The 26,736-nt window shown below is 49.1% G+C and overlaps 1 protein-coding gene and 1 long non-coding RNA gene across 2 annotated transcripts in view; one reads left to right on the top strand and one right to left on the bottom strand.

Annotated features, from left to right (window-relative positions):
• Nucleotides 1-24,368, bottom strand: part of LOC139018811 (uncharacterized) — a 37,439-nt gene extending 13,071 nt beyond the window's left edge. The window contains exons 1-2 of the long non-coding RNA XR_011472947.1: nt 24,292-24,368; nt 20,513-20,575 (exon numbers count right to left, since the gene is read on the bottom strand). This is a non-coding gene — a long non-coding RNA (uncharacterized lncRNA). The remainder of the gene's footprint in view (nt 1-20,512; nt 20,576-24,291) is intronic.
• On the top strand, nt 6,103-8,296 carry POLD4 (DNA polymerase delta 4, accessory subunit). Its single transcript, XM_070427636.1, has 4 exons — nt 6,103-6,387; nt 6,632-6,721; nt 6,935-7,046; nt 7,820-8,296. Exons 1-4 carry the CDS (start codon nt 6,291-6,293, stop codon nt 7,842-7,844), a joined length of 324 nt encoding a protein of 107 aa, XP_070283737.1. The 5' UTR covers nt 6,103-6,290; the 3' UTR covers nt 7,845-8,296.
• Nucleotides 24,369-26,736: the final 2,368 nt, after the last annotated feature.

The raw sequence follows: 26,736 nt of genomic DNA, 5'->3' as shown, positions 1-26,736 counted from the left end.
TGGGTGGGGCAAGCCAGGCTCTGCTGAATGTCCCTGAGTCACCTGGCCCAACTTGGAGGGAACATGCCCACCCTGCAGGGTCGGGGCTCTTCAGGGAGAGAAATCTGCCCAGGCATGGCCCTGCCTTCTGCCTAACAAGACAGAAGGAGAGGGCATCTGGGCTGTCTCCATGCAGGGGCAAAATGAGTAGCAGCTGTTATATGTAAGACACCAAGCAAAGGGCTGTACAGAATACAGGGGGAAGAGAGGGATGTCCCACACTGCTGTACTGTAAGCTTTTGGGGGACAGATTCCGAGTCTTCCCCATCTGTCTATCCCAGCACCCAGCTCAAGCTCCAGCCTAAAGATGGTGATCAATTAGTGTGTTGAACAAAACAACTTGTTACTTTCTTCCCTCCTCACAAATACTAGAATCCAAGGTAGAATTTGATTAAGTTTAGAAAGACCCAGGGAAAATACTATGGACATCAAGGAAGAAGCAATTGCTTTCAGTTGAGTGAGGACTCCGCTAGTCTGTGAGCTCTAGAAGGGAGGCAAGGATTGTCTGAGATCACTGTGTATTTCCAGTGCCTTGCACACAGTAAGTGCTTTTGCATAAATAAAGAAGGTGGGATTTGACACCATTCTTGAAGGATGGGCAAAGCAAGGGATAGTTAAATGTGTCCATCTCCCTTTAAAGCAGGTAGCATCTTGAAGGCAGGCTCTGTAATCTATTCATCTTTGCATTCCTACAGCATTTTAGCACAATGCCGAACACAGATTAAAGTTCTCCATAATTTGATTTAAAGTGTGTCCAGACAATAATGTGCTAAAAGTCAAGAGAGGAGAGTTTTAAGGAAGTTGCTGATTGACAGAGTCAGATGCTCCAGAAGAACTGAGAGAATATGGGCAAAATCCACTGGCATTGGTAAAATCGACTGTTGGTGACCCTTGCAAAAGCAGTTAAGAGGCAGATACCAAACTGTGAGATTAAAGAAGGAGATGATAAGAAAGTAGAAGGGGTAAATATATTCCCTCAGAAGTTTGGTGGCAAAAGGAATATCTAGAGATGGTAACAGAAGCATGGAAGGTTTTTTGTTTGTTTGGTTGGTTTGCTGTTATTGTTTTTTAAACAGAAGAGATCTAAACATGTCATTGCTGCCTGAGGAGTGGCAGTGGAAGAATGGAGAGACTTGGGGAATGGAATCAAAGACAAGCACAGGAAAATCAAAAGGGTTGCTGGGCAGCCACAAGGAACCAGGTAACATCAGCAAACAGCTCTGTTGTCACCAACCATTTGGCATGGATTGTGACATTTCCTAGCAAGTGAGAGATGATGCCCAGAGGTAGGGACAGAGTGGAGAAAGGGCATTCCCCAAAGCTGAGGACTGGCAAGGCAGGAATGGAAGTGAACCATGGGGCAGTGAGTATGTGGGACTCTAGAAGGTTAGAGATTGTACTGTTGAGTGGCTATGTGCCTTGCAGAGCACAGTGCAGGCAGGTAAGTAGCCACGGGAAATGGGAGCGAGACTGGGAGGAGAAGGGTGGACGAGTGCTAGAGTTCTCTCCAGCTAAGAATGCAGAGCGTGCACCCTAGGAGCAGGGTTAGGGAGGTGGACACAGAGGAAAACCCAGTCATAGAGGACATTTCATAGTTTGAGTTTTTGAACTTTCTTCCAAATAGCCCCCTACTGATGGTGTTGGCAGTGGGAGCCCCTCCTTGGGTTTCGGTACTTTAGTCAAGGGGCAGGTAGCTCCTGGTAAATGGCATGTTATCAGGCTTTTCTGTGAGTGGGTTTGTCATTCTGCATCCACAGCTGTTTCAGGAGAGGTGATGAGTTTTTATTGGTTATCCTAGGCTTCACCTCTTAAGTGTGGTCTTATAGTCAGGGGCCCAGGTATCCAGAGTCAACCTAAGAACTTAGAATACCTGAAGCCCTTCAGTGACATGGAGGGAGGGTGTTGTCTCTAAAAGGCATCTGTTCCCAGGAAGCCTAGGGAAAGTGAGAGGGTGGGGGAGAGAAGGCCCTTCCTCCCTGTCTTTTCCAGATATTACAGAGTGGATTAGAAATCTCATTTCCATCTAACAACCCTGTGTTTAAGATGGAGAACTGACATATGGGTGGAGGGGAGAGGGAAGGACAATTTCCAGGGTCATAGGAGTGGGTACAGAAGAGGCTCAGACACAGGGTGGCAAAAGGGTAGTCACACCTTGCCAGTTGCCCACTTTTTGCAAAGACTGACCCGACATCCGGGACTTAGGGCCCCCTGAGTAAGTTAGGAGACTCATTCAAGCACTCATGTTACACACATACACTCACACACACTCACCCAGTCCAAATGGGGAAGGGCCAAGGGAGGCCCTTGTTCTCCTGAACCTAGAGGGCAACGACCAGTGACCCAGGCCTGGCTGAATGCTCTGATGGGTGGCTTCCTCTCAGCCCCTCCTTCTCTGGAGCCACAACTGCCCCTGCCTTTGTCACTTCAATTCCTGAGCTCCCTGACTCAGCCTGGTTCCCCCCATTTCCCAACAGTGGACAAAGCCCTTGTCAGTGGGGTGAGGGCTGGGGCAGTAAGAGAATACTGTGAGCTTTAGAACCAGAAATCCAGCCCTTTCCTCAGCTCAACCTTCAGGGTCCCTCAGTCTCCATTCAGAGGTGTCCTCTAGGCCCCTCTCCAACTTGTCCTGATCTCCAAAGCTTGGCTGATGGGGTGGAAACCAACTAGGACTTCCTCCCAGCTGGACAAAGTCTGACACCTGGTGGCCACCTTGAGGAATGGCTAGAAGGGCCCCTTTTCAAATCTCCCCAGAACTTTACAAGGAAGGATGGCCAAGGTAAAAAGGGAGGTGATGAGAGGAGGTTTGGAGTGGGTGGTTGGGACAGGACAAAAGAGACATCCAGTGGCAAAAAAACCCAGACCCAGGGGAACCTTTGCCTTCTACCAGGCTCCCACCCCTTAAGCCTACTAGGCCAGAGAACCTGGAAGAACTTGAGGTGGGATGTCTGGGAGGTTCGTGAGGGACTAGGAGGAGCTGCCTGAAAGAATTTTGGCCCACAGGGTAGGGAATGGGGCCCAGGGTGTATGAGTATGTGGGGGCTCTGGGTGGGTGGCAGGGCCTGAGGGCCTGAGGAAGGGGTGTGCTAGGGAGAGGGAAGGAGAGCGGGCAACGCCCCACAGCCCATTGGGCCCCAGGCAGCTGTTTCCCTCCCTCCCTCCACCTGCCCCCACCTTCCTAGCTCTAGCTGGCTTTTCCCACAAGCTCCATCATGAGCTGGGGGAAGGAAAGGGGCTCTTAGGGTGCATGCGCGGTGCTGAGGCCCCCCCATCCTGCCTCATTGTCTGAGCTAAGCCAGGTTTAATCCCCCTTCCCCTTGGAGCAGTCAGCGGTGGGCCTCAGCCCTCAGGATGGTTCTGAGCTTCTGTTTCAGTTCTTTTCTCTCCTTTTCTTTTGAGTTCCTCCAAGACTTTGGTCCTGACTATGAAGCAAGGGCCTTGAGTATTCCCAGGCCAAAGTACAAAGGTCACTCCTGCTAGTCCCATCACCAACCTTTGGGGGTTATGGCTGACACAGGAACTTAGGCCTTAGTCTCAGGAAATTCCCTAAAGGAGAGAGAATTTAGCCTCCAACTCAGACCTCTGGCCTGGCCTTCTAGCCTGAAGCCTGAACTGTGACAGGCCCCAGACAGCAGCTTTGGGGATGGGCCAGGAGGCTGCCTGAATAGGGCAGGGGTTCAAGGAAGAAAGGTGACAGGGAGCAGACAAGGTTGGGGAAGTAAAGAAGGGAAGGTGAAAGTCTGGTCTAGTTGCCAGAACACCTTAAGGAGCCAGATGCCAAGTAAAGGAAAGATGCCAATTGGACAGAGTTGGTTCTACACCCCTGGGTGCCAACTCCTTCGAACCTTGGGAGCTCGATCCCATTGCTATCGACTAGGAGAGAAGGGCAACGCTGCCAGTGGAGAGTTCCTGCAAGCCAGTCCTCGGGTGCCTGCACTAGAGCTGACTGCCCTGATTCTCCTTTTTTTTGGTACTGGGTGAAGCTGAAGGCCAAGGGAGACATCTTCCAGGCTGGGTGAGAGAGGCTAGAAGGGCCTGGGCCAGGCAGAGCTGGGGGCAGCTGGCAGGGATGACCCAGACAGTGTCCACAGAGGAGGTCAGGGTGCCAGAGGGGAGAGGGAATAGGCAGTAGGAACCACTGTGGCCGCCCAGTGGCACACCCCATTTCACGCTCCCTGGGCGGTGGCAGGGCCTCACGGCTATCAGCTTTCAGGGGTGGGAGGGGCCCGGAATGAGGAGGGATCTGCCCCACCCATGGCTCCCTATTCCCTAAGGGCTTTGTGGGCTTAGGAGTTGGGTGCCATACACCTCTGGCAATGCCCCCTGGGGAGAGGGTCGTCAGTCCCACAGAGCTGGACACCATCATTCCTCCATAGAGTACTCAGTGCCTGACTGGACCCCACACCTAAACCCTTTGTAGGCCTGGTGGAGAGGGCCTCCCTGCTTCCCTCCCAACACAGCTGGGCCCCTCAATGTGGGCCCCACTTAGTCTATAATGCAGACGGGGGATTAGATCAGGCCCAGCCCAAACAATGAAGCAGGGAAGGGCCCTGCAGCTCTGTACAATGCGCCACGAGCTCTCACTTCTGGACTCAGACGTGGCCCATCCCCAAGGAAGTAGATGGGGAGAGCCAGGCGGGAGGAGGCCCCTGAGACATGCCTGCTCCTCTCCTCCCCTTCAGTGGCCCACTCTCTAGTGTTCTCACTTGTGCCCACTTCCCTCCTGTCACAGGGCACTCAGACTCCAGAGCAGTAGAAGAAGGGGAAGGCAGTGCCCTGCGTAGGCCTTCGTACCCCTGAAGGGAAGAACTGGATGGGATCCCTAGAGGGTGATTAGAGCAGGGCTGGTCCCTGTGCCGATTCCCAGACTCCCACTGGCCAGCACTTTTGCCTGCTGCCAGGAAGTTGGTGAGGGGGAGGCGGGCGTAGGGGTGAGTCAGCGATGACAGGAGCCCAGGGACAAAGGTCATGGGTGGAGAATTGAGAGGCACTGTTTATTCAGCTTGCCTCCTCCAGGAGGTCTTCCAGTGCTAAGCCAGCCTTGTGGTCCAACCCATCTCTGACCCACCCTTCCCCCCTCTCCTGTTTGTTAGAAATGTTATCCTTGCACGGACAACTTCTGAGTCCCATCTGCCTGCCCCTATAGCCTGTGGGCTCCAGAGGAGCACAGAGGGGCTGTGGTTTAACTGGGGCCCCACAATGTCTGTGACTATCAGTACTTCCTACTTTCAAGAACCATTTACATCCATTTTAGTGGAGTGAATCTGTGGGAAAGTGCTTAGGACAGTATTTGGCACACTGTAAGTGCCATGTAAGTGCTAGGTTTATTGTTGGTATTTTCTGCACACACATTCACATTAGTGTGATACAGACATGCAGATTGTGCTGTGAAGAACTGGGGATCCAAACACCCTGTGGCCTCCTGCTCAGTGTGGAATCTTCCTGACTAGCAGGGCCGCAGGAACGGGCTGTGGGACCCCAGGAGAGCCGACAAGGCAAACGCTTGCTTGGACCAAGGGTGGGCAGTATCTTTGGGCGCAGACTGTGAGAAAGGAGCTTTCCAGATCCATGGGCTTCTCCAGCCAGCTCTCCTGGGGCCAGTGGGGGTGGGGTGGGAGCAGGGAAGAGGGCTGGATTAGCCCAAACTCTCTTCGGACCTCCAGACCTGCCCCCACAACATGCTGTGGGCCAAAGAGGGGGGGAGGGAGTGGAAGGCTCCAGCTGGGCCCTGGGGAGTTACAAACCTGCCACGGGGATTAGTGAGGCTGAAAAGAACATTTGCCTAGGAAGGGAAAACGGGAAGTGAGAGTCTGAGGATAACGCTCTGTAAGTCCCCCGAGACCCACTGCGGGCCAATGGGGGGGCGCAGAGGAGGTGGTGCAGTCTGGGGCATTTTGACAGGTCCCCCACCCCAGCCTCACCCCTTCTCCCCTAGAACACAGCTGCTGCAGCTGCCCCGCCCCCTGCCTGCGCCGGCTGCCATTGGCTGGAGTTGGGCCACGCCCCTCCGAGGCGGCCTGCCATTGGCTTAGGTCTTTGATGTTTGCGTGCTTGAGGGCTAGGGGAGAGACGTCATTCCCTGGAACCTGCGGACTTCCTCTCTGCTTGTCGGGTCCTTCTGTCTGCCGGTTGCTGGTCCCAGGCTCGCTCTCTGGCCCAGCCCTCTGTCATCTCAGCAGCTGTCTTTCTCGTGCCCGCTGGCCTGTCTCTCTCCTTCCCTGCAATCGCCTTCTCCGCCTGCCTGGGTGGCCGCCATGGGCCGGAAGCGGCTCATCACTGACTCCTACCCAGTAGTGAAGAGAAGGGAGGGCCCCGCTGGACACAGCAAGGGGGAGCTGGCAACAGAGCTAGGTCTTTGGGGTGTGGGGAGGGCGGAGGAGTGGACACGGAGGGACATGGGACGTGGGCGGATGTGGGCAATGCAAGGGGAAGTGAAGTATGTCCTCTACTTCCTACACCAGGCCTGGCAGCAGAAGACAGAGGCAGGGGGTGGTGAGGGCTGAGAAGCAGAGGGACAGCTGTGAGGGAAGGGGCGGGGAGCCAGCCCTGCAGGGTACAGTCCTGGGCAGGCCTGAGGAACAGCTTGTCGTTGCAGAGGAAGAGATCCAGCCCCTGAGCGTGGATGAAGTGGAGCTGGAGCTGCTGAGGCAGTTTGACCTGGCCTGGGAGTATGGGCCGTGCACAGGTGAGGACCCCCGCAAGCCCCAGAAGCATATGTTGGCACCAGTCCTATCACCCACCTTTCTCTGAAGCAATCCAAACCCCTGCCTGTCCTTTTGGGCACTGTCTCCTGAGACTGGGGAGTATAGAGGTCCCTCCACACCCCTCCACACACATTCTCTAGCCTGGACTTTTCCCTGCCCACCATGAGGCCCCTGTCTTCTTCCCACCCTGGCAGGGATCACAAGGCTGCAGCGCTGGCATCGGGCAGAGCAGATGGGCTTGGAGCCTCCCCCAGAAGTGTATCAAGTGCTACAAACCCACCCTGGAGATCCCCGCTTCCAGTTCAGGTCAGAGACAGGCCAGGGAGGGCTTTCAGGGGGAGCCGGAGTCTTCTCCAGGCACCACCAGCCTGCTGATCCTGGGTGGGGGCTGCCCTGACCTGAGGGAGAAATGGATGCTGGCTTGGGAGTCCTTGCTGAGCAAGCAAGAAAGTTCTACAAGGTGCCTGGCTCAGGAGGGCAGAGGTTGCTTTAATGATTCTTTTTTTTTTAAATATATTTTATTGATTTTTTACAGAGAGGAAGGGAGAGGGATAGAGAGTTAGAAACATCGATGAGAGAGAAACATCGACCAGCTGCCTCCTGCACATCTCCTACTGGGGATGTGCCCGCAACCAATGTACATGCCCTTGACCGGAATCGAACCCAGGACCCTTCGGCATCTTTAATGATTCTTTTAAATATATATATTGATTTCAGAGAGGAAGGGAAAGGGAGAGAGAGAGATAGAAACATAAATGATGAGAGAGAATCATTGATTGGTGGCCTCCTGCACGCCCCCTACTAGGGATCAAGCCCGCAACCTGGGCATGTGGTCTTGATCAGAACTGAACCCAGGGTGACGCTCTATCCACTGAGCCAAACCAGCTAGGGCACTTTAATAATTCTTATCTCTGAGGTAATGGTGGGGGAAGGGTATACCCAGGGCCCAAGGTACTATCTATTTAGTACCAAGGGGATGGCGAAGGACTACAGGCCATAGCCAAGAACTGGTGCTAGTGCAATCATATCAAGGGACTTAATGACTCTCTGGTTTCTCTTCCCCCAATCCCCTTGCACAGTCTCTGGCATCTCTATCCCCTTTGAGGTCCCACCTAAGGTCTCCTGCTCGCTACCCAAGAACCTCAGGACACAAGCAAGAGCCAGTTACTGCCTCTCAGCTCAGCCCTGCTGTGGAGGACGTTGCAGGAAGGAGTCTTGCAGGGAAGGAAAGAGACTGAATCTGGAAGTCTCCGCACTCAGCCCTCCATCTGACCAGCAGAGCCCCCTCTGAGAGCCAAGGAGCACTTCCTGCATTGGTGGTGGTCTCTGAGGACAAGGACCTGGACATGACCATTCTGATACCTGCCACATACCTCCTTGACCTAAACACTGTGATCCTGGGGATGCTGTAGCAATTTAGGCAAAGTCTTGGCAGAACAGACTTAGCAGATGCACTTCCTGCCTAGGGCTAGGAATCTGACGATAGAACTGGCTAAGCTTACAGGGCAAGGGGTTCACTAATGCTTATCAATAAATAACACAGCCTGGCACCCTAACCTCCTGTCCCTTAATGTGGCTCTACTTGCGTTGGCATCACCCAGCAAGTTGATGGGTGGGAGAGAGCCAGCACCAGGCTTTTTTTACAAGGTGCATGTACCTCCTTCCACTGCCTAACAGACCTGAGAGAGAGGAAAGACACCTCAGAAGACCAACGGACAAGTCCTCCCAAGAGCTTAGCGGCCTCCGGTGCCCCCTGGTGGTACACAGGGAAAGTACTCTTTAGTCACCTGCATTGACCAACCAGAGAAAACCTGTAAGACCAGCCACCTAGCCTGTGCAGCGTTCTCCACCTCCGGAAAATGGGTCCTTTGTCAGAGGAGCATCCATGGGGCCGAACCATGGTTCATAAAGTCCAGACAGACTTATACCTGGGGCGTTCCAAGCAGGGTTTGGGGGGGGGGGGGGGTGTTTCAACCCGCAGCAGCTCCTCAGAGATGGCCATCATGTGAGGGGCTTTGGTAGGGAACTGGGCAGTGTTGGGGATAGAAGAGAACTGGCTGGAGCAACAATGTTTAAGGAACCCTGGGACAGTATGACATGGAGAATGTCATCAGTACTCCTCACATAGGTGTCACCTTCATTTGCTGTATCAGCCCTCCATCCTGGGGCAGATAGAAATAGCACTAGGGACTCCTTGGAAACAGGCCTAGAGAATGACCAAATGGTCTTTTTAGCCCCATTTTATTGAGCACTGATCATGGAGAGGGTTTGCAGCAAAGGAAGCCGAGGAGTGGCAAGACTGGAGAAAATAAGGAGGGGGTAGGGTCTAGGAGGCCTGGGCAGAATGCTTCAGGTCTCATAAGGTAAAAGAAGCCTGGGAGCAGCATGCTGGACTTGCAATGCAGAGGTCACGGGAGCTAAGCAGTTTCCATGAAGGAATGAGGATAGGAGTGTGCCTGGGGCGGGCTCAGAGGGGATGTCAGAAATGCAAACAGGGAGTATGCCAACTCTTTCATGACTTTTTGACTATAAGGAGAGCAGGGAAATAGAGTAGTAACTAGAAGGGGATGTGGCACCAAGAGGGGATTTTTATTTATTGTTTTGTTTTGTCTTTTGTTTTAGATAGAGTGCTATTACAGCATAGTTACATGATCCAGTAGGGAGGGACACTGACTGGGCAGTTTATGAGTGAGGGTTTTGTGACGGTGAGAAGGGCCAGGAAGAGGATGGCCTTAGATAGAAACACACTGTGGCAGGAAAGGAGGCAGAGGCTGTGAGACTACACACAGGAGGCGGGTACAGTTAGGAGTGGGAACATTCCAGAATCAGATGTTTGCTGAGAGCCTAGCACGCTGGGAGGGATCTGATGTTTACTAAGTGCCATCATGTCTTCTATTGTGCTGAATGCTGCACATACTTAATCTAGTTGACTGATTAGAACAACTTCATTAGGGTATTATTCATGTTTTACAGGTAAGGAAACTGAGGCTGACAAGAGAAGTGACTTGCTCAATCAGTAAAGCCCAGGGTCCAATTCACACCAGTTCTGTCTTCCCTCTCATTTACTCTGCACCTGCACTCTACCTGCACCTGTGCTCCAGGCACTTAGGATGGTGTTAAAGAGATCAGACCTATCCATGTAGAAAGTTAAAAAATCAACGTGATATACTGGTACAAGTGCTACCACGGGGCAAGTAAGAGTGGAATAGATACGAATTCTCAGGAAGTGACCCTCACTGCAAGGGTCCTAGCACAAGGACTGCCACCTCTGCTGCATTGGAATTACCCCTGCCTTACCTCATCCACACTAGCCTCTTCTACTCAGACCTGCTTCTCAGACCTTTTCACTGCTGAATGAATACAGGCTCCCCACTAGGGCTGGGGGGTGGCCCAAGACCCCTCCACTCTGAATATTCTTAGTAGTTGTGTGTTTGACCTTAAAAACCTTTGGTCAATTTTGCATTCTACTCCATGATATGTCTGGACATAAAGATGAATAAACTTACCTATCAAATAAAATGAACTCTCCAGAAAGATGCTCCATGTGTGGCCTACGGCTGGCTTCATACACCCTGACATGCCACAACCACTACCCAGCCCAGGCTGAGCAGCACGGCAGGCAGAAAGCACCAAACAAACAAGCGTTTACCGGAAGGAAATGGGAGATAAGGGCCCTTGCAGGGTGAGTGAGAGTCAGCCAGCAGATGGAGAGCCTGGACTGAGCAAAGGCAACTACAAGAGGTGGACGTGTGCACCCGGGGAGAGGTGTGCAGACCGCAGCGCGTGCTCTGTTCAGATCAGCGCAATAAAAGTTAGCACTTCAGTGCTTATTATGCATCCAGCATTGTTCTAAATGCCTTTAATCCTCACTATAACCCTAGAAATGATTGTAAAATTTTTATAAAGTGGTTTTAAAGAAAAAATTCAGGCACACAGAGAGGTTAAGTACTTACCCAGGGTCATTCCGCATGTCAGTGTCAAGAATAAGATGTGATCCCAGAGTCCAGCTTCAGACACTCCACTCATATCATGTGGACTAATGCCAGTGAGATGGGTTGGGACCAAATACAGGGGCTTGAGCTTGAGGAGTTGGACTTATCTATGGTGATGAGAGCTCTTGAAGGTTTTTGAGCAGGAGAGAGAGAAGATACAAACAATCATTCTGGAGAATCTGTCTGGCCAGATATGAAAGAAAGACTAAAGGGGAAGGAGGAAGAAACTACAGGCAGGAAGACCACAAGGCATGGGCACTGAGGCCCTGGATTAGTGGACAGAATGGAAAGAACAAACAGCTAAAGAGATGTTGCAAGTAAAGTTGGCAAAACTTGTGTTTGGGAAAGGAAGAATGGGGAGGAGGCATCAAACATGACTCAGGTTTGAGCTTGGGTGGGTGAGAGAATACTGATGCCACAGGCAGAGAAATGGAAACTGGGAGGCTCAATTTCATGCATGTTTAGTTTGAGATGATGACAGGATACCCAAATGGAAACATCTAGTGGGCAATGAAAACATAGAGGTCAAATCTAGCAGTGAGGTCTGGAGAGAATGTGGTATTCAGAGGATAGAAGGGAATCACATGCATAGAACTGACACTTGAGCCCAAGAGCATGAATGAGTTCTCTAAGAGAATAAAGAGAGACAGGGAGAGGGTGCAAAGACAGGACCAAAGATGGCCTTGGGAAAATTCTCTCTAGAAGGTGCAAGGCCAGCAATTGAGAGAGGAGAGCATCGGAGTGGCAGGAGAGTCAAGGTAGAACAGTGTCTGGGAGGTTCCCAAGAACTTCACAAGTGATAGTGAGTGGTGTGATGCTGCTGAGATGTCAAAGAAGATATTAGGAAGAGATGGAAACACTACAGGATGGCTTGCCCTAATTCTGTCCGCATTTTGTAGTTCTCTCTGCATTCCAAGCAGACATAGTAACTACCAGTGCCACAGCCATCAATGAAGGCTATACTGATTTATTCTTAATTAACTCAGGTGTGGCAATATTTATCCACGCTCAAACTTAGATAAAAACGCTAGTAGTGTGAAGGCTTAAGGAACTAATTTACCAAGAAACTCAAGTAAACAAAGGAAAGAAACACATTTCTGAATTATTCTAGAAGTAAATCAAAGTTACAGCAGTGCCAGTTGGAGGCGAATTTGAGTTAACACTACCTCTAGGACTTATGGAATCCTTAACATGCTTGCTAATTTTCTCTGCAGGTAGGTCTCCAGTTCATCTACTTTAGTCCTAAACTAGAAAACAACTTTGTGCCAATTGTGGCAAATATAAATTATTAGAACCCCAGCCACCAAGCTCCAAGAGCTAACTAGAGTGTGTGTGTGTGGGGGGGGGGGGGGGGGGCGGGAGAAAAGATGTGCAAGTGAATTTCAAATGCTGTCATATGACAATTGTGAACTTGGCACTGTGGGAATTCAGACTTCCTGAAGATGGCCCTTTACCCGAGGACAAGTACTAGTAGGTCCTGCAAGTCCTACCCTTGTTGTCATGCTTTTTCTCTGTGCTGCCTTCCTTAAGAAGAGTTCAGGATTCCTCTTTTGCTCCCTGTGGTAACCTGGTTATATTTTATTATCACACATTACATCGCTACAGCAATACATTTCATTGTCTCCACTGCTAGAGAGTATTTTATCCTTGTCTGTGTATATCTAGGCACAGGGTCAGCTATATAACAAGCACTCAAACTTCACTCATACCTCCTACTTGGTCTGTTGATCTTGTCCAGCCTGTGAGAATCATTTATGTACCAATAGTGAAGGCAAGTCCTAAACTCTAGTGAAATATGGCCTCTACGTCAGTTCTCCTGGGGCTTATTTGGACTTCGTAGCTGGAGCCATTTTTCCCTAGTACCTTCTCAGCAAGGAAGGCATCAAAGCTGTCAACTTCAGAAGCAGGCTCCTTTTCATTTCCTGTTCCGAAACCTGTGGTCCCACCAGGCCAGTCTGCTGAGTGCTCATCTGAGGTCCTCTCAGATGCAGAGTAGACACAATCATCATATCCAGCATGCAGAGGGCCATCCAGCCCACTTCTTGACATGCTTTCTGAACCATGGCTGTCCATGCTCCTACTATTATAGCCCCACAATGATGGGGTGTAAACTGGTACAACTGCAAGAATGTCAATTTAGCAATATTTACCAAAATTACAAATGCAGGTATCCCTTTCAGTCCATATCTAGAAATTTATCCTACAGATACACTTGTGTGTGTGTGTGCAATAACGTATATAAGGTTATTTACTATAGCACTGTTTGCTATAAATAGCCTAAATGTCTATCTAAGAGGAACCAGTAAAATAAGCTATAGCAAACAATGGAAACTGTACTGTGAAAAAGTTCAAGAAAACTTTAAGTATTGGTATAGGTAGAATGATCTCTAAAATATATAATTTATTGGGGGGAAAAGGATTTACAAAAAGAATGAATTTTGAAGTATGTAACTATATTACCTACTTAATCAGTGAGGAAAAAAGTCTTACCATGTCCATTTAATACATTTAAAATATTAAAAATAATATAGGACTTGGTTGGGTACCTCAGTTGGTTAGAGCATTGTCCTGATACACCAAGGATGCAGGTTGAATCTCTGGTCAGGACACATACAAGAATCAACCAATGAATGCATAAATAAGTGGAACAACAAAATGATCTCTCTCTCTCTCTCTCTCTCTCTCTCTCTCATCAATAAATATAAGATTTTTTAAAAGGAAAGAATTCGTCCAGCCAGCATGGCTCAGTGGTTCAGCACTGACCTATGAACCAGGAGGTCACAGGTTCAATTCCCGGTCAGAGCACTTGCCTGGGTTTCGGGCTCGATCCCCAGTAGGGGGTGTGCAGGAGGCAGCTGATCAATGATTCTCCCTCATCATTGCTGTTTCCTATCTCTCCCTCTCCCTTCTTCTCTTTGAATAAAAATATATATTTAAAAAAAGGAAGCAATTTCACTAGGGTAATAGGGTTATTATGGATGCATTGCAATGGCTTTGTGGATGTCCCTGGACTCACAATGCTGTATTCTTTTCACTACATTCCACTGGGAGAGAAGTATCTTCTACCTGCCCTTAAGCGGGGGGTGGAGGGGTGGGGTCCTGGCAGTAGGAATGTCCAGAACTTGCTCTCTCTAGAAAGCCCAACTCCTCTTTAAAAAAAAAAAAAAAAAACACAAACTGCCCTAACCGATTTGGCTCAGTGGATAGAGCATCGGCCTGCAGACTCAAGGGTCCCAGGTTCGATTCCGGTCAAGGGCATGTACCTTGGTTGCAGGCACATCCCCAGTGGGAGGTGTGCAGGAGGCAGCTGATCGATGTTTCTCTCTCATCGATGTTTCTAACTCTCTATCCCTCTCCCTTCCTCTCTGTAAAAAATCAATAAAATGTATTTTTTAAAAAAAACAAACAAACAAAAAAACACAAACTACTACTTTTTCCCCCCCACAACTACTCAGCTCTTCTACTGCAGTGTGAAATCAGCCATTGACAATATGTAAACAAGTAGGTAGGCATTACCATATCTGGCGCACTGTGGGCAAGATTTGGGCAGGCTATAGTTTGCCAACCCCAGCTCTAGGTCATGGCCTTTCTGGTCTCAGCCCAATACCCAGAGTACCAAGAAGTGTTTCCATTCTGGCTAGGCCAGAACTCAAATTCTCCCAGCACTAGTATATCCATTCCACTTTCAAATCCATAGCAGCAACTTTCTGCCAGGTCTCACAGAGTCTCACCCTATACATATTCAGCTGTCTTTAGCTAAGGACCCATAGAGAACCTACTTATGGGCTTATGGGTATTCTGCCCTCTACTCAGCTGCCACCTCTCTGATACCCTGCCCTGAAATTTCTAGCTGCTTTAGCAACCCTCAACTGTAAGCTCTGTCTTATCAGCTCAGCAGAACTGTTGTGCTCTTCATGGGCTCCACCTCTGTGCTGTGGTCAGCAAACTGTCCTCAGACAAAGGTTCAGGGGCCATGGTTAATGTGGGGCTCACTTCAAGTGTTTTCCTTCTCTTAGTACTCACATCCTGTTTAATGTTCAGAGCCTAATAATAGTTGCCCTATTTATATTTCTAAGTTTTATAGTTGTTTATAATGGGAAGGCTATGACATGGTCAAAAGCAGAGTCATAGAATTCAATGATTAAAAATAAAATTTATTCTCTGTCCATTGACAAAGCCTAAAAGCAATAAAATCTTAGTAGCAATAAGTATACCTAGAATCTAGATCTCAGTTTCTAAATATCTTTCCCCACATAAAGAAACTAGAGATCTTTGGACAAATGGCTGATTCCATATTTAGGACAGGGAAAATTCTATGTGCATCTAGAACATCATATTGTGCAACAAAGTGCTCAAAACATGACAGAAGGACTTGGGGCCAACTTGAAGGAGCTCTCACTGGCCATATATAAGAAAATGTGAGTATTTATGGTAATAGCTTATAATACACTGAATTAAAAAGAGTACCTTAATCTATAGTGATACTAAAAAGAGATCAAGGGAATATTCTTCTTTACTAAAGAATAATACTGTATTATATTGAATGCGTACTAAATGTAGAAAGAATGTTATAATTTTAAAAACACAATGAGATAAATAATTTAGGCAAAGATCATTACTTGATGCTGAAACTAACAATTGATAGATTGTTGAAGATAGGATATTCACACGGTCTCAATTTATCATCCAACAGATTACTTATGACTACAAAGGGGAAAGGATTCCTTGAAATGGAGAGATCTAGCATATACCATCTTAACCAAGACTGCAAATTTGGCATCAACAATAATGGGATAAAGCAATAGCAAATGACTAAAGTAGTATTTTTACAGAAGGTTTAAACTAAATCTAATTGTGAGGTAATATTTAAATAAGTCAAAACAATCAAATATAAGTGGAGACATATTTTACAATACAATTAGCTTGGATTCTTCAAAAAAGGCAGGACTATTCTAGACTAAAGAACTAAGAGACATGACAACCAAATTCAGCCTGTGATCCCTGATTGGGTCCTGAATCAAAATTTTTAAAGAAGCTGTAATGGAAATTTTAGGGATATTTGGAGAAATGTAATTATGGTCTGTAGTCTAGATAATAATATTGCATCACTGTGAAATTTCTTGGTCGCTATGGAAAATAGTTTGGCAATTCCTCACAAAGTTAAACATAGACTTACCATATGATCCAGCAGTTCCACTTTTAGGTACATACCCAAAAGAACTGAAAGCAGGCACTCAAAAAGATGCTTCTATACCAATGATGGCGAACCTATGACACGCGTGTCAGAGGTGACACGCGAACTCATTTTTTTGGTTGATTTTTCTTTGTTAAATGGCATTTAAATATATAAAATAAATATCAAAAATATAAGTATTTGTTTTACTATGGTTGCAAATATCAAAAAATTTCTATATGTGACACGGCAGCAGAGTTAAGTTAGGGTTTTTCAAAATGCTGACATGCCGAGCTCAAAAGGTTTGCCATCACTGTTCTATACCCATGTTCACAGAAGCATTATGCACAACAGCAAAAAGATGGAAACAAGTGTCTATCAATAGATGAATGGCTAAACAAAATGTCACATACATCTGCAATAGAATATTATTCAGCCTTAAAAAGGAATGCAATTCTGATACATGCTACATGTATGAACACAGATGAACCCTGGAGACATTGTGCTAAGTGAAATAAGCCAGATCACATGATTCCACTTAAATTAAGTCCCTAGAATAGACAAATTCATACAGACAAAAAGTAGAATAGAAATCATCAGGGGGGATGGGACATTTAATTGATACAGAATTTCTATTTATGATGAAAAAGTTCTGGAGTTGCACAACACTGTTAATGTACTTAATGCCACAATTATACACTTAAAATGGCTAAAATAGTAAATTTTATGTTATGTGTATTTTACCACAAATTTTAAGAAAGGATATTGTGGTTATGTAAGTTAATGTTCTTTTTTTAAAAAAATATATACTTTTATTAATTTCAGAGAGGAAAGGAGAGGGAGAGATAGAAACATCAATGATGAAAGAAAAGGGGAAGAGGTCAATGGGGAAAAAAGGGGACATATGTAATACTTTCAACAATAAAGACTTTAAAAATAAAATAAAATATGGTGCAATCATTTAAAAAAATGATGAGAGAAAAATAATTGATTTTATAGGCTGCCTCCTATATGGCCTCTACTGGGGATCAAACCCACAACCTGGGCATGTACCCTGACTGGGAATTGAACCATGACCTCCTTATTCATAGGTTGACACTCAACCACTGAGCTACACTGGCCTGGTGTTAATATTCTTATTATTAGGAAATATGGGCCACAATATTTAGGGGCAAAGTGTCTTTTTACAATATTTTTATTAATTTTTAGAGAGAGAGAAACATAACATTCATAGGCTGCCTCCTGAACACCCTCTACTGGGGATCAAGCCTGAAACCTGGGCAAGTGCCCTGACTGGGAATTGAACCTGCAACCTTTTGTACATGGGATGATACCCAACCAACTGAGCCACACCAACCAGGGCTACATCTTATTTTCTTTACTTGTTAATCCTCACCAGAGGATATTTTTTTTCCCCTTGCTTTTTTTCAGAGAAAGTGGAGGGAGGGAGGGAGGAAGGGAAAGAGAGAAGGAGAGAAACATCGATGTGAGAGAGACACATCGATTGGTTACCTCCTGCACACACCCAGGCTAGGGCTGGGGATCGATCCTGCAACCCTTTGGTGTGCGGGCCAACACTCTAACCACGGAGCCACACCAGCCAGGGCATACATCTTATTTTCAACGGGTCCAGAAAATAAAAAAGAGAGAAATGTGGCAAAAGGCTAACAACCGGTGAATATAGATGTAGGTTATGTGTGTGTTCATTGTACTATTCTTTCAACTTTCTGTAGCTCTGAAATTTTTCAAAATAATTTTTAAATTTTCCAACACTTTATTTTAATGAATAAATGCAAGAGGGGAACCTCTAGATAGAGAGAACAGCATGAACAAAGGTGAAGAGATGGAACAGTGTTTTCAAGGAATAGTCAGGAGTTTACTTTGATTTGAGTGAAAGATGTGTACTAGGACATTCTGGGAGATAAAGCCAGAAAGGTTAGCTGGTGCCAGATTGGGAAAGGCCCTGAGCTAAAGAACAGAGTTTATACTGCTCTTGACAGGCAATGGGAGCACTACTAAAGGCAATAAACACGAGCGTAACGTGTAAAATGATACAATACTCCAAAAGGTTAATCTACTCATGACGTTCTGGATAGTCTGAAGGATGCAAGCAACTAGGAGGCTATTACAGAGGCCTAGGCATGGGAGCAGGGACTTGGGCTAGAGAAGTGGGAATAAAAGGCAACTGTGTGTTTTTTGTTGTGTGTTTTTGTTGTTGTTGTTGTTGATCTTCCCCTGAGTTTATTTTTCCACTGATTTTTAGAGAGAGTGGAAGGGAGAAGGAGAGAGACAGGGAGAGAGAAACATTGATGTGAGAGAGACACATTGAATGGTTGCCTTCTGCACGCACTGGGGCCAGAGCCTGCAACCAAAGTATGTGCCCTTGACCAGAATAGAACCTGGGCCCTTTCCCTTCAGTCCACAGGCTGATGTTTAATCCACTGAGCCGAACCGGCTAGGGCAAGGCAACTGTTTTGTGAGAGATCATCAGAATTTGATAAATGATTAAATGAGAGTTATCACCCTGAGGTTTACACCTGGGTGTAGAAGAATAGAGGAAATGGGAAAGTCAGCAGGAGAGGATAGTTTGCAGCTCAAGACTCAGAATGAGGAACTGTAAGCAAAAGAAATGGGTTTAGTTTTATCCCAGCCTTCCTGTCAAATGGATCCAGGGTCCAATTTTAAACAGAATTCTCTTTCTGAGGACAGCTTCTCCATCAGATCAGCCTCACCTCGGCCCCACAATCCATCCCAGGGAATAGCAGACTCTTACAGGTACCTCCAGTCCTTTGGTACTGTCTCTTCAACCTGGTTCCTTACCACTTAGCCCACATGTAGTTCTACCTGCCATAGCCTCCTCTCTTATCTGAGAGGAATCAGAGGTATCTGCCCAGGAACACCAGTCCTGTGGCATGCAGGCCAAGACAAGACAGGCACTCCTAAGGAGCTCAGCTGCAGGTAGGCCAGGGGTGGAGGGAGAGGGGGAACAAATAAAAGAGCAGGGCTGACGGGGAGGGGGAGGCTTCAGCAGGATGGTAGGTGGGGCAGCAGGGACTGCCTGCAACAGATCTGGCAGCAGGCAGAGCATCTGGCCTTGTTCTCCCTGGCCTCACCCACCACATGGGATAGCCAGCAGTACTGGGGTGGGGATCTCTGCTTACCAGCTCAGGCATCCCACTGACCCAGAATAGTTCCATCTGCTGCCTCAAACCATTTATTCTATCCTCATGGCACTTAGCCTCCCTCTTCCAGTTTCTCATTTCTGTGTAGAAAGTAAGAGCTTGAGGTTGGCAGGAGTGCGGAGAGTCTGATGAGGCAGAGTTCAGCCCAGCACAGGACCATTTGGGACACTGAGACAATCAGACTGTGGACAGGGCTGGAGGAGGCCTCTAGCTGAGCCAACAGTGAGAGTGAAAGCTGTGGAGAAGGTCTCTTGAGGCCTGCATCAGATGGGAGTCAGTCCACCAGACCAAGAGATAAGCTGCACGGCGGTGTGTGCTACCCGAGGAGACTGGCAGCTGCAGTCCTGGGCACACCTACCCAGCTCCAAGCCTTCTCGGGTCACATGAAGATCATGCATGTGACTTATAATCAGCTCTGTCTCCTCACCCCAACCTTCAGGGCATCCTCCTTCACTTAGCCTGCTGCCCACCCCGACAATTACATCTAGCTTGAGTTAGGCCAGCATGTGGGGCCTTGCTTTAGTTTGGGCTTGTTCTGCATGCCCGTCTCTGCCACACCCACCTCCCCACCTTTACCTCTGAGGCTCACTGAGCTGCTGCCAGGGGTGTCAATGGAGTGGGGGTGTGGCATTCCTTATCCAGGCCAGGGAATCCCACTGGGCAAATTTTGTCAACTTGCCTCCCTATTCAGTGGGAGAATAGCTTTTGTATTCTTGGTCCTCTAGCCCAGATACAGAATCCCCTAAAGTGTCCCAGCTACCCAGGGTGGCCACCTGGGAGCGGACAACCCTGGCAGAGTAAGGGGAGGAGCACCAGCTCTCTGATGGGACCTGCTGCCATGGGAACATGTCAGTGTCCAGCAAGAGCTTGAGGGTGAGAGACTGGTCAAATATGTCTTATGTCAGAGAGAAGCTGGGCTGGGCTGGAGAACTGAGGAGAATGGGCAGGAAATGCTGGCTGAAAAGGGAAGGAAGGACAGTCTTGGTCTACCTGCAGGTTAGCCAAGGACTGTGGCCGCTCCGGTAAGCAGACGCACCCCTTCAGTGACAGCTGAGGCAAGGGAAACATCACTGGTTTCAATGCCACCATTTGGCTCTTTGACTTATAACCTACGAACCCAGATTCCTCAGATGGAAAAGTAAAAGTTGTAATACAAGACTTTCTAGCTGTTGTAAACTGGGAAGGATCATTATGCCCCTGAAGTAGGCGGACGCTGGCCTCCATGGCAGGCCCTGAGCCGCTGTAACCTCCTCTCAAGGGGCAGATCCAGAATTAAGGCTTCACACGGCACTTAGCAACCCAGGAATCTTGACATACCTCGCAGGCACTTACTTGCAGCCAGTGGAGTGGGAGCAAACTGGAGAAAAAGAGCAGGGCTCCAGGAGGGAGAGCACAGACTGTCAGGAAGGTGATGTAACAGCTCACCTGGGGTTGCATCGCCAGGAAAAGGAGCTTTTGTGGCTTCTAGAAGTCCTGCAGCTTCCACATCTAGGAACAAAATTGGCAGTCAGTTGTGCCCCATCCCTTCCTTGGTTGTACCCACTTAACCTCTTCCTACATTCCTCATTCTGAAAATACTGCATCCTCTGTGAGCCTAAATAGGAAAGGAGGAATCTAAGAAAGGTTTTTCCTGTCCTCAAGACATTCTCACCCTGGCCAGTTTGGTTCAGTGGATACAGCATTGGCTGTGGACTGAAGGGTCCAGGGTTCAGTTCTGGTCAAGGGCACATGCCCAGGGTGTGAGTTCAATCCCCAACAGGGGCCGGGGGCGCGTGCAGGAGGCAGCCGATCAGTGATTCTCATCATTGATGTTTCTCTCTCTCTCTCCCTCTTCCTCTCTGAAGTCAATAATAATAATAATAATAAGGAGAAGAAGAAGAAGAAGAAGAAGAAGAACATTCTCCTTTCCATCTTCTCTGCTTTGCCCTCCTCCAGCGACATCTCCACCCCAGGTCCTAAGGTAGTTGTCCCCTCCCTGAGGTCACTGGACAGTGTCTCTGAGTGGTGGTCTGTTTCAGTACTAGCTCCTGGTTCACCCTAGGTAGGACTAGAAGAAGGGCCGAACCCAGAAGTCAGCCTGAAGATGGTGCTGCTAAAGCCAACGTCATTCCTTTGCGGTAGCTGCAGGTCTCAGCAATCTGTTGGCATAGTGGACATAGTTTCACACTCCAGGTAGGTCACGGATGGGGGAAAAAATGTCTCTGGGGAGGAGTGAGCCACAGAAAAAGAAGAGCCAAGAAAAGACACACATGCCTTAAGGGCCAAAGGAATATCCATCCGTCGTCCTTAAGACTGCTTCGTTTCCTCCCCTTGTGGTGTGCAGCTCCTTTCCAGGGAAAGAGCCTCACAAGCCCCCCTACCCGTTCACAAGACCCTGTTCACTCTGCTTAGCACAGTTGGCTGGTACTGTACTAAATATGCCAACAACATGGCCCTTACCCCCTGGTCATCTGCCTGTTCACATTCTTCCCTTAGAAGAGTGACTGTAAGAGGGCACCTGAGCCTAACCGAAGGGCCTCTGGGTAACAGAGACCACATCTGGGTTCCTCTTGGCAGGAAACTCGTAACCCCTGATTCTTCACTGATATTTACTGTGTGCCAGCCATGTACCAAGATGGGAATAAAATACTGACCCAAACCCTAACCAGTTTGGCTCAGTGGATAGAGCGTCAGCCTGCGGACTCAAGGGTCCCAGGTTCGATTCCGGTAAAGGGCATGTACTTTGGTTGCGGGCACATCCCCAGTAGGGGGTGTGCAGGAGGCAGCTGATCGATGTTTCTCTCTCATCGATGTTTCTAACTCTCTATTCCTCTCCCTTGCTCTCTGTAAAAAAATCAATAAAAAATATATTTAAAAATACTGATCCAAACCCAGTTGCTGCCTTCTAGAAGCTCACCATGTAATTAGGGCTACGGACATTTGTCCTCCGGGTCTCGGGCTACAGGCAGGGTGCCCAGAATACTTTTCCCCTACTTTCCCATATTCACATTTTCCACATCCTTCAAGGCCTGGCTCGAATGCTGTCTCTTCCTCGATTACATAGCCGCTGAGAGCAGTGGTCTTTCCTGCCTTGAGTGTTCACAGCACAGTTACTTGTGTCTCTCTCAGGACACATCATGAGAGAGGTGCTTGTAGGAGATGTGTTTGCATGCATAGTTGGTTTTCTCCACTAGATGCTACGTTTCTTAGTGCAAAGATGGTCTTGTGCAACTTTGTATCCCTCAGAGTACCCCACACAGCACCAGGTACCTAAGAAGTGCTCAAAAAGTAGTCCCACTTCCTTCCACATAAGGATGCCTGTTGGATGAGTCTGTGGAGCTATTGGGAGTTCTCCGATTTTAAAAAACATGTTTATTGCTAATTTAAAACTCTTTGTTAGGATTTTACCAATTAACACAAAGCTTGAACTCCATGCAGACAGCATAGGCTTCTTAGGCATTTCTTTGCAACTGTGTGTATCCAGTCTTACATAATATTGTTATACTGTTAAATGAGAACTAGAGGCCCAGTGCACGAAATTCATGCACTCGGGGGCAGGGTGGTCCCTCAGCCCAGCCTGTGCCCTCTCACAGTCCAAGAGCCCTTGGGGGAGCCCTTGGGGGAGCGGGCCTAAGCCGTCAGTCGGGCATCCTTAGCGCTGCCACGGAGGCGGGAGAGGCTCCCACCACTGCTGCTGTGCTCGCCAGCTGTGAGCCCAGCTTCTGACTGAGCAGCATTTCCCCTGTGGGAGCGCACTGACCACCAGGGGGCAGCTCCTGCATTGAGCGTCTTTCCCGTGGTGGTCAGTGCACATCATAGCGACCGGTTGTTCTGCTGTTTGGTCAATTTGCATATTAGCCTTTTATTATATAGGATTATCGCTCAGTATCCAGCGGTTTCTGCGTTGTGGTATGGAAGTGCTGACACCCTGTGTGACTGTTAAGGAGGGGAACGGACCTTCTGCACTCGGGGCCGTGACTCTGCACCTGCCCAGGTACAGCTGGTAATGTTCAAACCCAGACGGCCCGGAAGGGAGGAGCCTCCCCGCCAGGAGCCTCCCATCTCGGTGAGAAGACTCGGGCTTCCCCATCAGAATCAGCCCTCAAAGCCATCCTGCCGAGAAGAACGGATTTGCCCCGCGTAAAAAGAAATGGCTCAAGCCCTAGCTGGTTGGGCCAGTGGATAGAGCTTTGGCCTTCGGACTGAAGGGTCCCAGGTTCGATTCCAGCCAAGGGCACATACCTGGGTTGTGGGCTCCATCCCCAGTGGGGGGCGTGCAGGAGGCAGCCGATCAATGATTCTCTCTCATCATTGATGTTTCTATCTCTCTCTCCCTCTTCCTTCCTCTCTGAAATCAATAAAGAAATATACTTTAAAAAAAAAAGAAATGGCTCAAAACATTAGGAAAAGGTCTCACGGTGGGCTAAGGAACGGTTTTGGGGGCGATTTTTAAAGGAACTTTTTAAAAGTATCAGAAATGATGGCTGGGTCTTGGGATGGCGCTCACTCTGTACCGTCCGCCGGCTAAACTTACACGTGACATGTCTCGTTTAATTTCCAAACACCCGAGGAAGTACTACTGTTACCCCAGGTTTGCAAAGGAGGGAAGTGAGGCCCAGGAGACACAATAACTGTGCCCAAGTTCTTCTGAGCAGCCCCCGAGCTGAGACACTTGCTCACACCACCCGTCCCCCTTCCTTCCTCCTGAGCTCGGCGTGCAATGGGGGGCCATGGCCCTTTATCTGCTAGAGGCGACCTGAGGGGTCAGTCTGCTTCCACCTCCTCACTTTAGAGAGAAGGAAACTTGGACTCAGAGTGACGAAGGGACTTGGCCCTCGGGTCACCCAGCGCCGGGCCTCATCTCACAGGAGGGGCCCTGACGGCCGGAAGGGAGCCTGCGTCCTGGGTCCCGCAGAGACCGAGGCGGATCCAACCCGGGGGCGCCAGGTGACGGGCCCTTCGTTACCTGCGCTTTCACCTGCGGCACCAACTACCCGGCGCCCCGGGAATTCCTGTCAGGGGCGCACAGGCCCTCGGCCAGGGGTGACAAGACGCTGACACGGAGTCGGCTTCGCCTCGCCGGACCCCTTCGCCTCAGAACGCGGAGGGGCTCAGGTCGCGGACCGGGGACCCCGAGGAGAACTGGGGAGCGCCAGTCCGGGACGCAGGGCCGCCTGGCCTCCTCCCCGCCAGCCCCCTCCTTTCCCCCTCAACCGGCTGCAGACCTGGTCTAACGCCAGGGCACCTGAGGGGGAGCGACAGCTTCCCGCTCCACAGTCGAACTGCCGGGCCTTTGAGGGGCGAGGTTCCCTTGGAAACCAGAGGAGGCTCTTGGCGCCTGCGTCAACGCGCTAGGTACTCTGGGAAATGTAGTTTCAGGACTGTCCCCGAGTGGCCTAGAGGAACGAACGCAAGATGGCGCCCGAGCGTAGCGGGCGGTTCAGCGTCGCTGGGTTTGCGGGCCCTGGCGCCTCGGGCGTAGGAGAGGCCGCGGAGGCCTGAAAGGCAGTTTCTCTTGGCAGCCGGGGCTCTGAGGTGTCTGGGATGCAGGGCGCAGAGACGGGGCGAGTTCTCTTGGGCGCGTTCAGTTTTGACTTTGGAAAACTTGTCCTGACGAGGGGCCTCCCTGGCCCCGGGCCTGTCCTAGCCTGGGCTGAGCCGAGCCGAGCCCAGCCCGACGGAGGGAGAACGTTCTGAAGGTGGGAGCTGGCCCAGGAGGAAGCGACTGTCCGAGGGACGTTAGCTCACAAGTGTTCGAGCCTGGGCTGGGCGACAGCGGCTGCTCCCGAGAGGCTCCCGTGTCAGGTGGGAGATGAACTGGGACCCCGGGAGCAGAGGCCGCCCTGCCCCTCCTGCCCCACCGCCCCTTCTTCCCCGAGCTCCCGCGCTTCCGACCCGGCCCGACCCCGGCCGGCCGCCTCGGGCTTAGCTAGGAGCTCAGTGTGGGGACTGAGAGCTGGAAGCTTGGCATCTGGTTCGGGCTCCGTCAGAGACGCCCGTCTCCCGACTTGTAAAACTGGCGATTATAGAGCTGCCCTGCCTTCCCTGGGAGTGTTGCAAGGCCCATCTGAGCTGACACCGATGTGTAGGCTGAGCAGTCCATCCGCTGTACGTCGGTGCAACTTGTTGGGAGGAAATTAGGCAATGCCTTTCAAAATTAAACCTGCACGCAGCCGTTGCTTCAGCAATTTTAGAAATAAAATTTGGAAACATGCCCCATAGATTGAGAGGCCATGTGTGCACCAGAAAGTATGGGTAAGGGTACTGCTTACCTGGAATGGGAAAAAAAACAACCACCTATCAACAACTTAAATGTTCATCATTTAAGTTCACTTAAGTGATGGATTCCATAAAATAGAATGTGTGGTGATTTAAAATAAGGCAGAGCAGCAGCTCCTTTTGCTCAAATAAATGCTTTTTATGCTTTAAAAAATAAGGCAGAGCTTTTCGTACTGGCGTGCAACTCTTCCTGATATGAAAAAAAATGCTCAAAGTGAGAATAAGGAGTATGTTAATATACTATAATTTATATTTTTAAAAAGAATACACCAATATATTTGATGACATAAGCACGGAATGTCTTTGGAGCGTCTCAAGAAGCTGGTCACAGTGGGTTCCTGGGAAAGATTGAAGGATAGGATCCGAGGGACACATACTTTTAATTTTACGTCTTTTTTTAAAAACTATTTTTTGCCCCTATAACAACTTGTGAGTTTGTATATACTGTACAGAGTTCTTAATCATTAGTCTGCATTTTTTATGCAGTTTCCGGTTTTTGTTCCCCTGTGTGCTGAACTCTTACTTCTCAAGAGTCCTCCACAGACTCTGGTGGGCCCACAGCTCTGAGTTCACAACTGGACCTTCCTGGCACCGACACTTCCCCCTGCCCCCAGCCCCGGGCTCCTGAAAGGGCAGCGTGGGTGAGATTCATGGTTGGCTACAGGGGGGCGTGCAGTCCCTAGTGTTTGTGGACCAGCTAAGTGGATCAAGACTCAGAACTAGCTTCTCTGGACCCCACCTTGTGACCTTTGGCATGACAACCACAGACAGGTACAGATGATTCTTCTAGAGAGCTGACATTAGGGGCTGAATTCTATCAGTGCATCATGACATGTATTGTTAAAATATCAAAGTGGGAGGGGGGTGCTTAGGGATTTCCTGGTCTCATCCCTTTGTTTTATAGAAAGAAACAGAGACGTAAGGTGCAGTAACTTGTGAGTGGTAAAGCCAGGCTTAGAACCCAAGTCTCCTGCCCCTCAGTACTCTAGGATTAGTGCAACAGGTTATGGGTGAGAGACTCATTCTTAAAACGGAGCATCAGGCCCTGGCTGGTTGGGCTCAGCGGGTAGATCATCGGCCTGCGGACTGAAGGGCCCCGGGTTTGATTCCAGTCAAGGTCACGTGCCCAGGTTGCAGGCTCCATCGCCAGCAGGGGGCGTGCAGGAGGCAGCTGATCAATGATTCTCATCATTGATGTTTTGATCTCTCTCCCTTGCCCTTCCTCTCTGAAATCAATAAAAAAATATATTTAAAAAAACAAACAAAACAAAACTGGGCATCAGGTCTCAAATCAATGAAAACACTTGGTGGCAGCTTCTACCTGAGGCTTGCTTTGAGGGAAGGAGTTGCACACCCACCCACGCACCCCCAACCGAAGGAGTGTGTTACAG

This window comes from Myotis yumanensis, unplaced genomic scaffold (assembly GCF_028538775.1).
Source record: "Myotis yumanensis isolate MYYU_CA2020_CCGP unplaced genomic scaffold, mMyoYum1.0.hap1 SCAF_10, whole genome shotgun sequence".
Taxonomy (NCBI): Eukaryota; Metazoa; Chordata; class Mammalia; order Chiroptera; family Vespertilionidae; genus Myotis; species Myotis yumanensis.
This window is presented reverse-complemented; position numbering and strand designations above follow the sequence as displayed.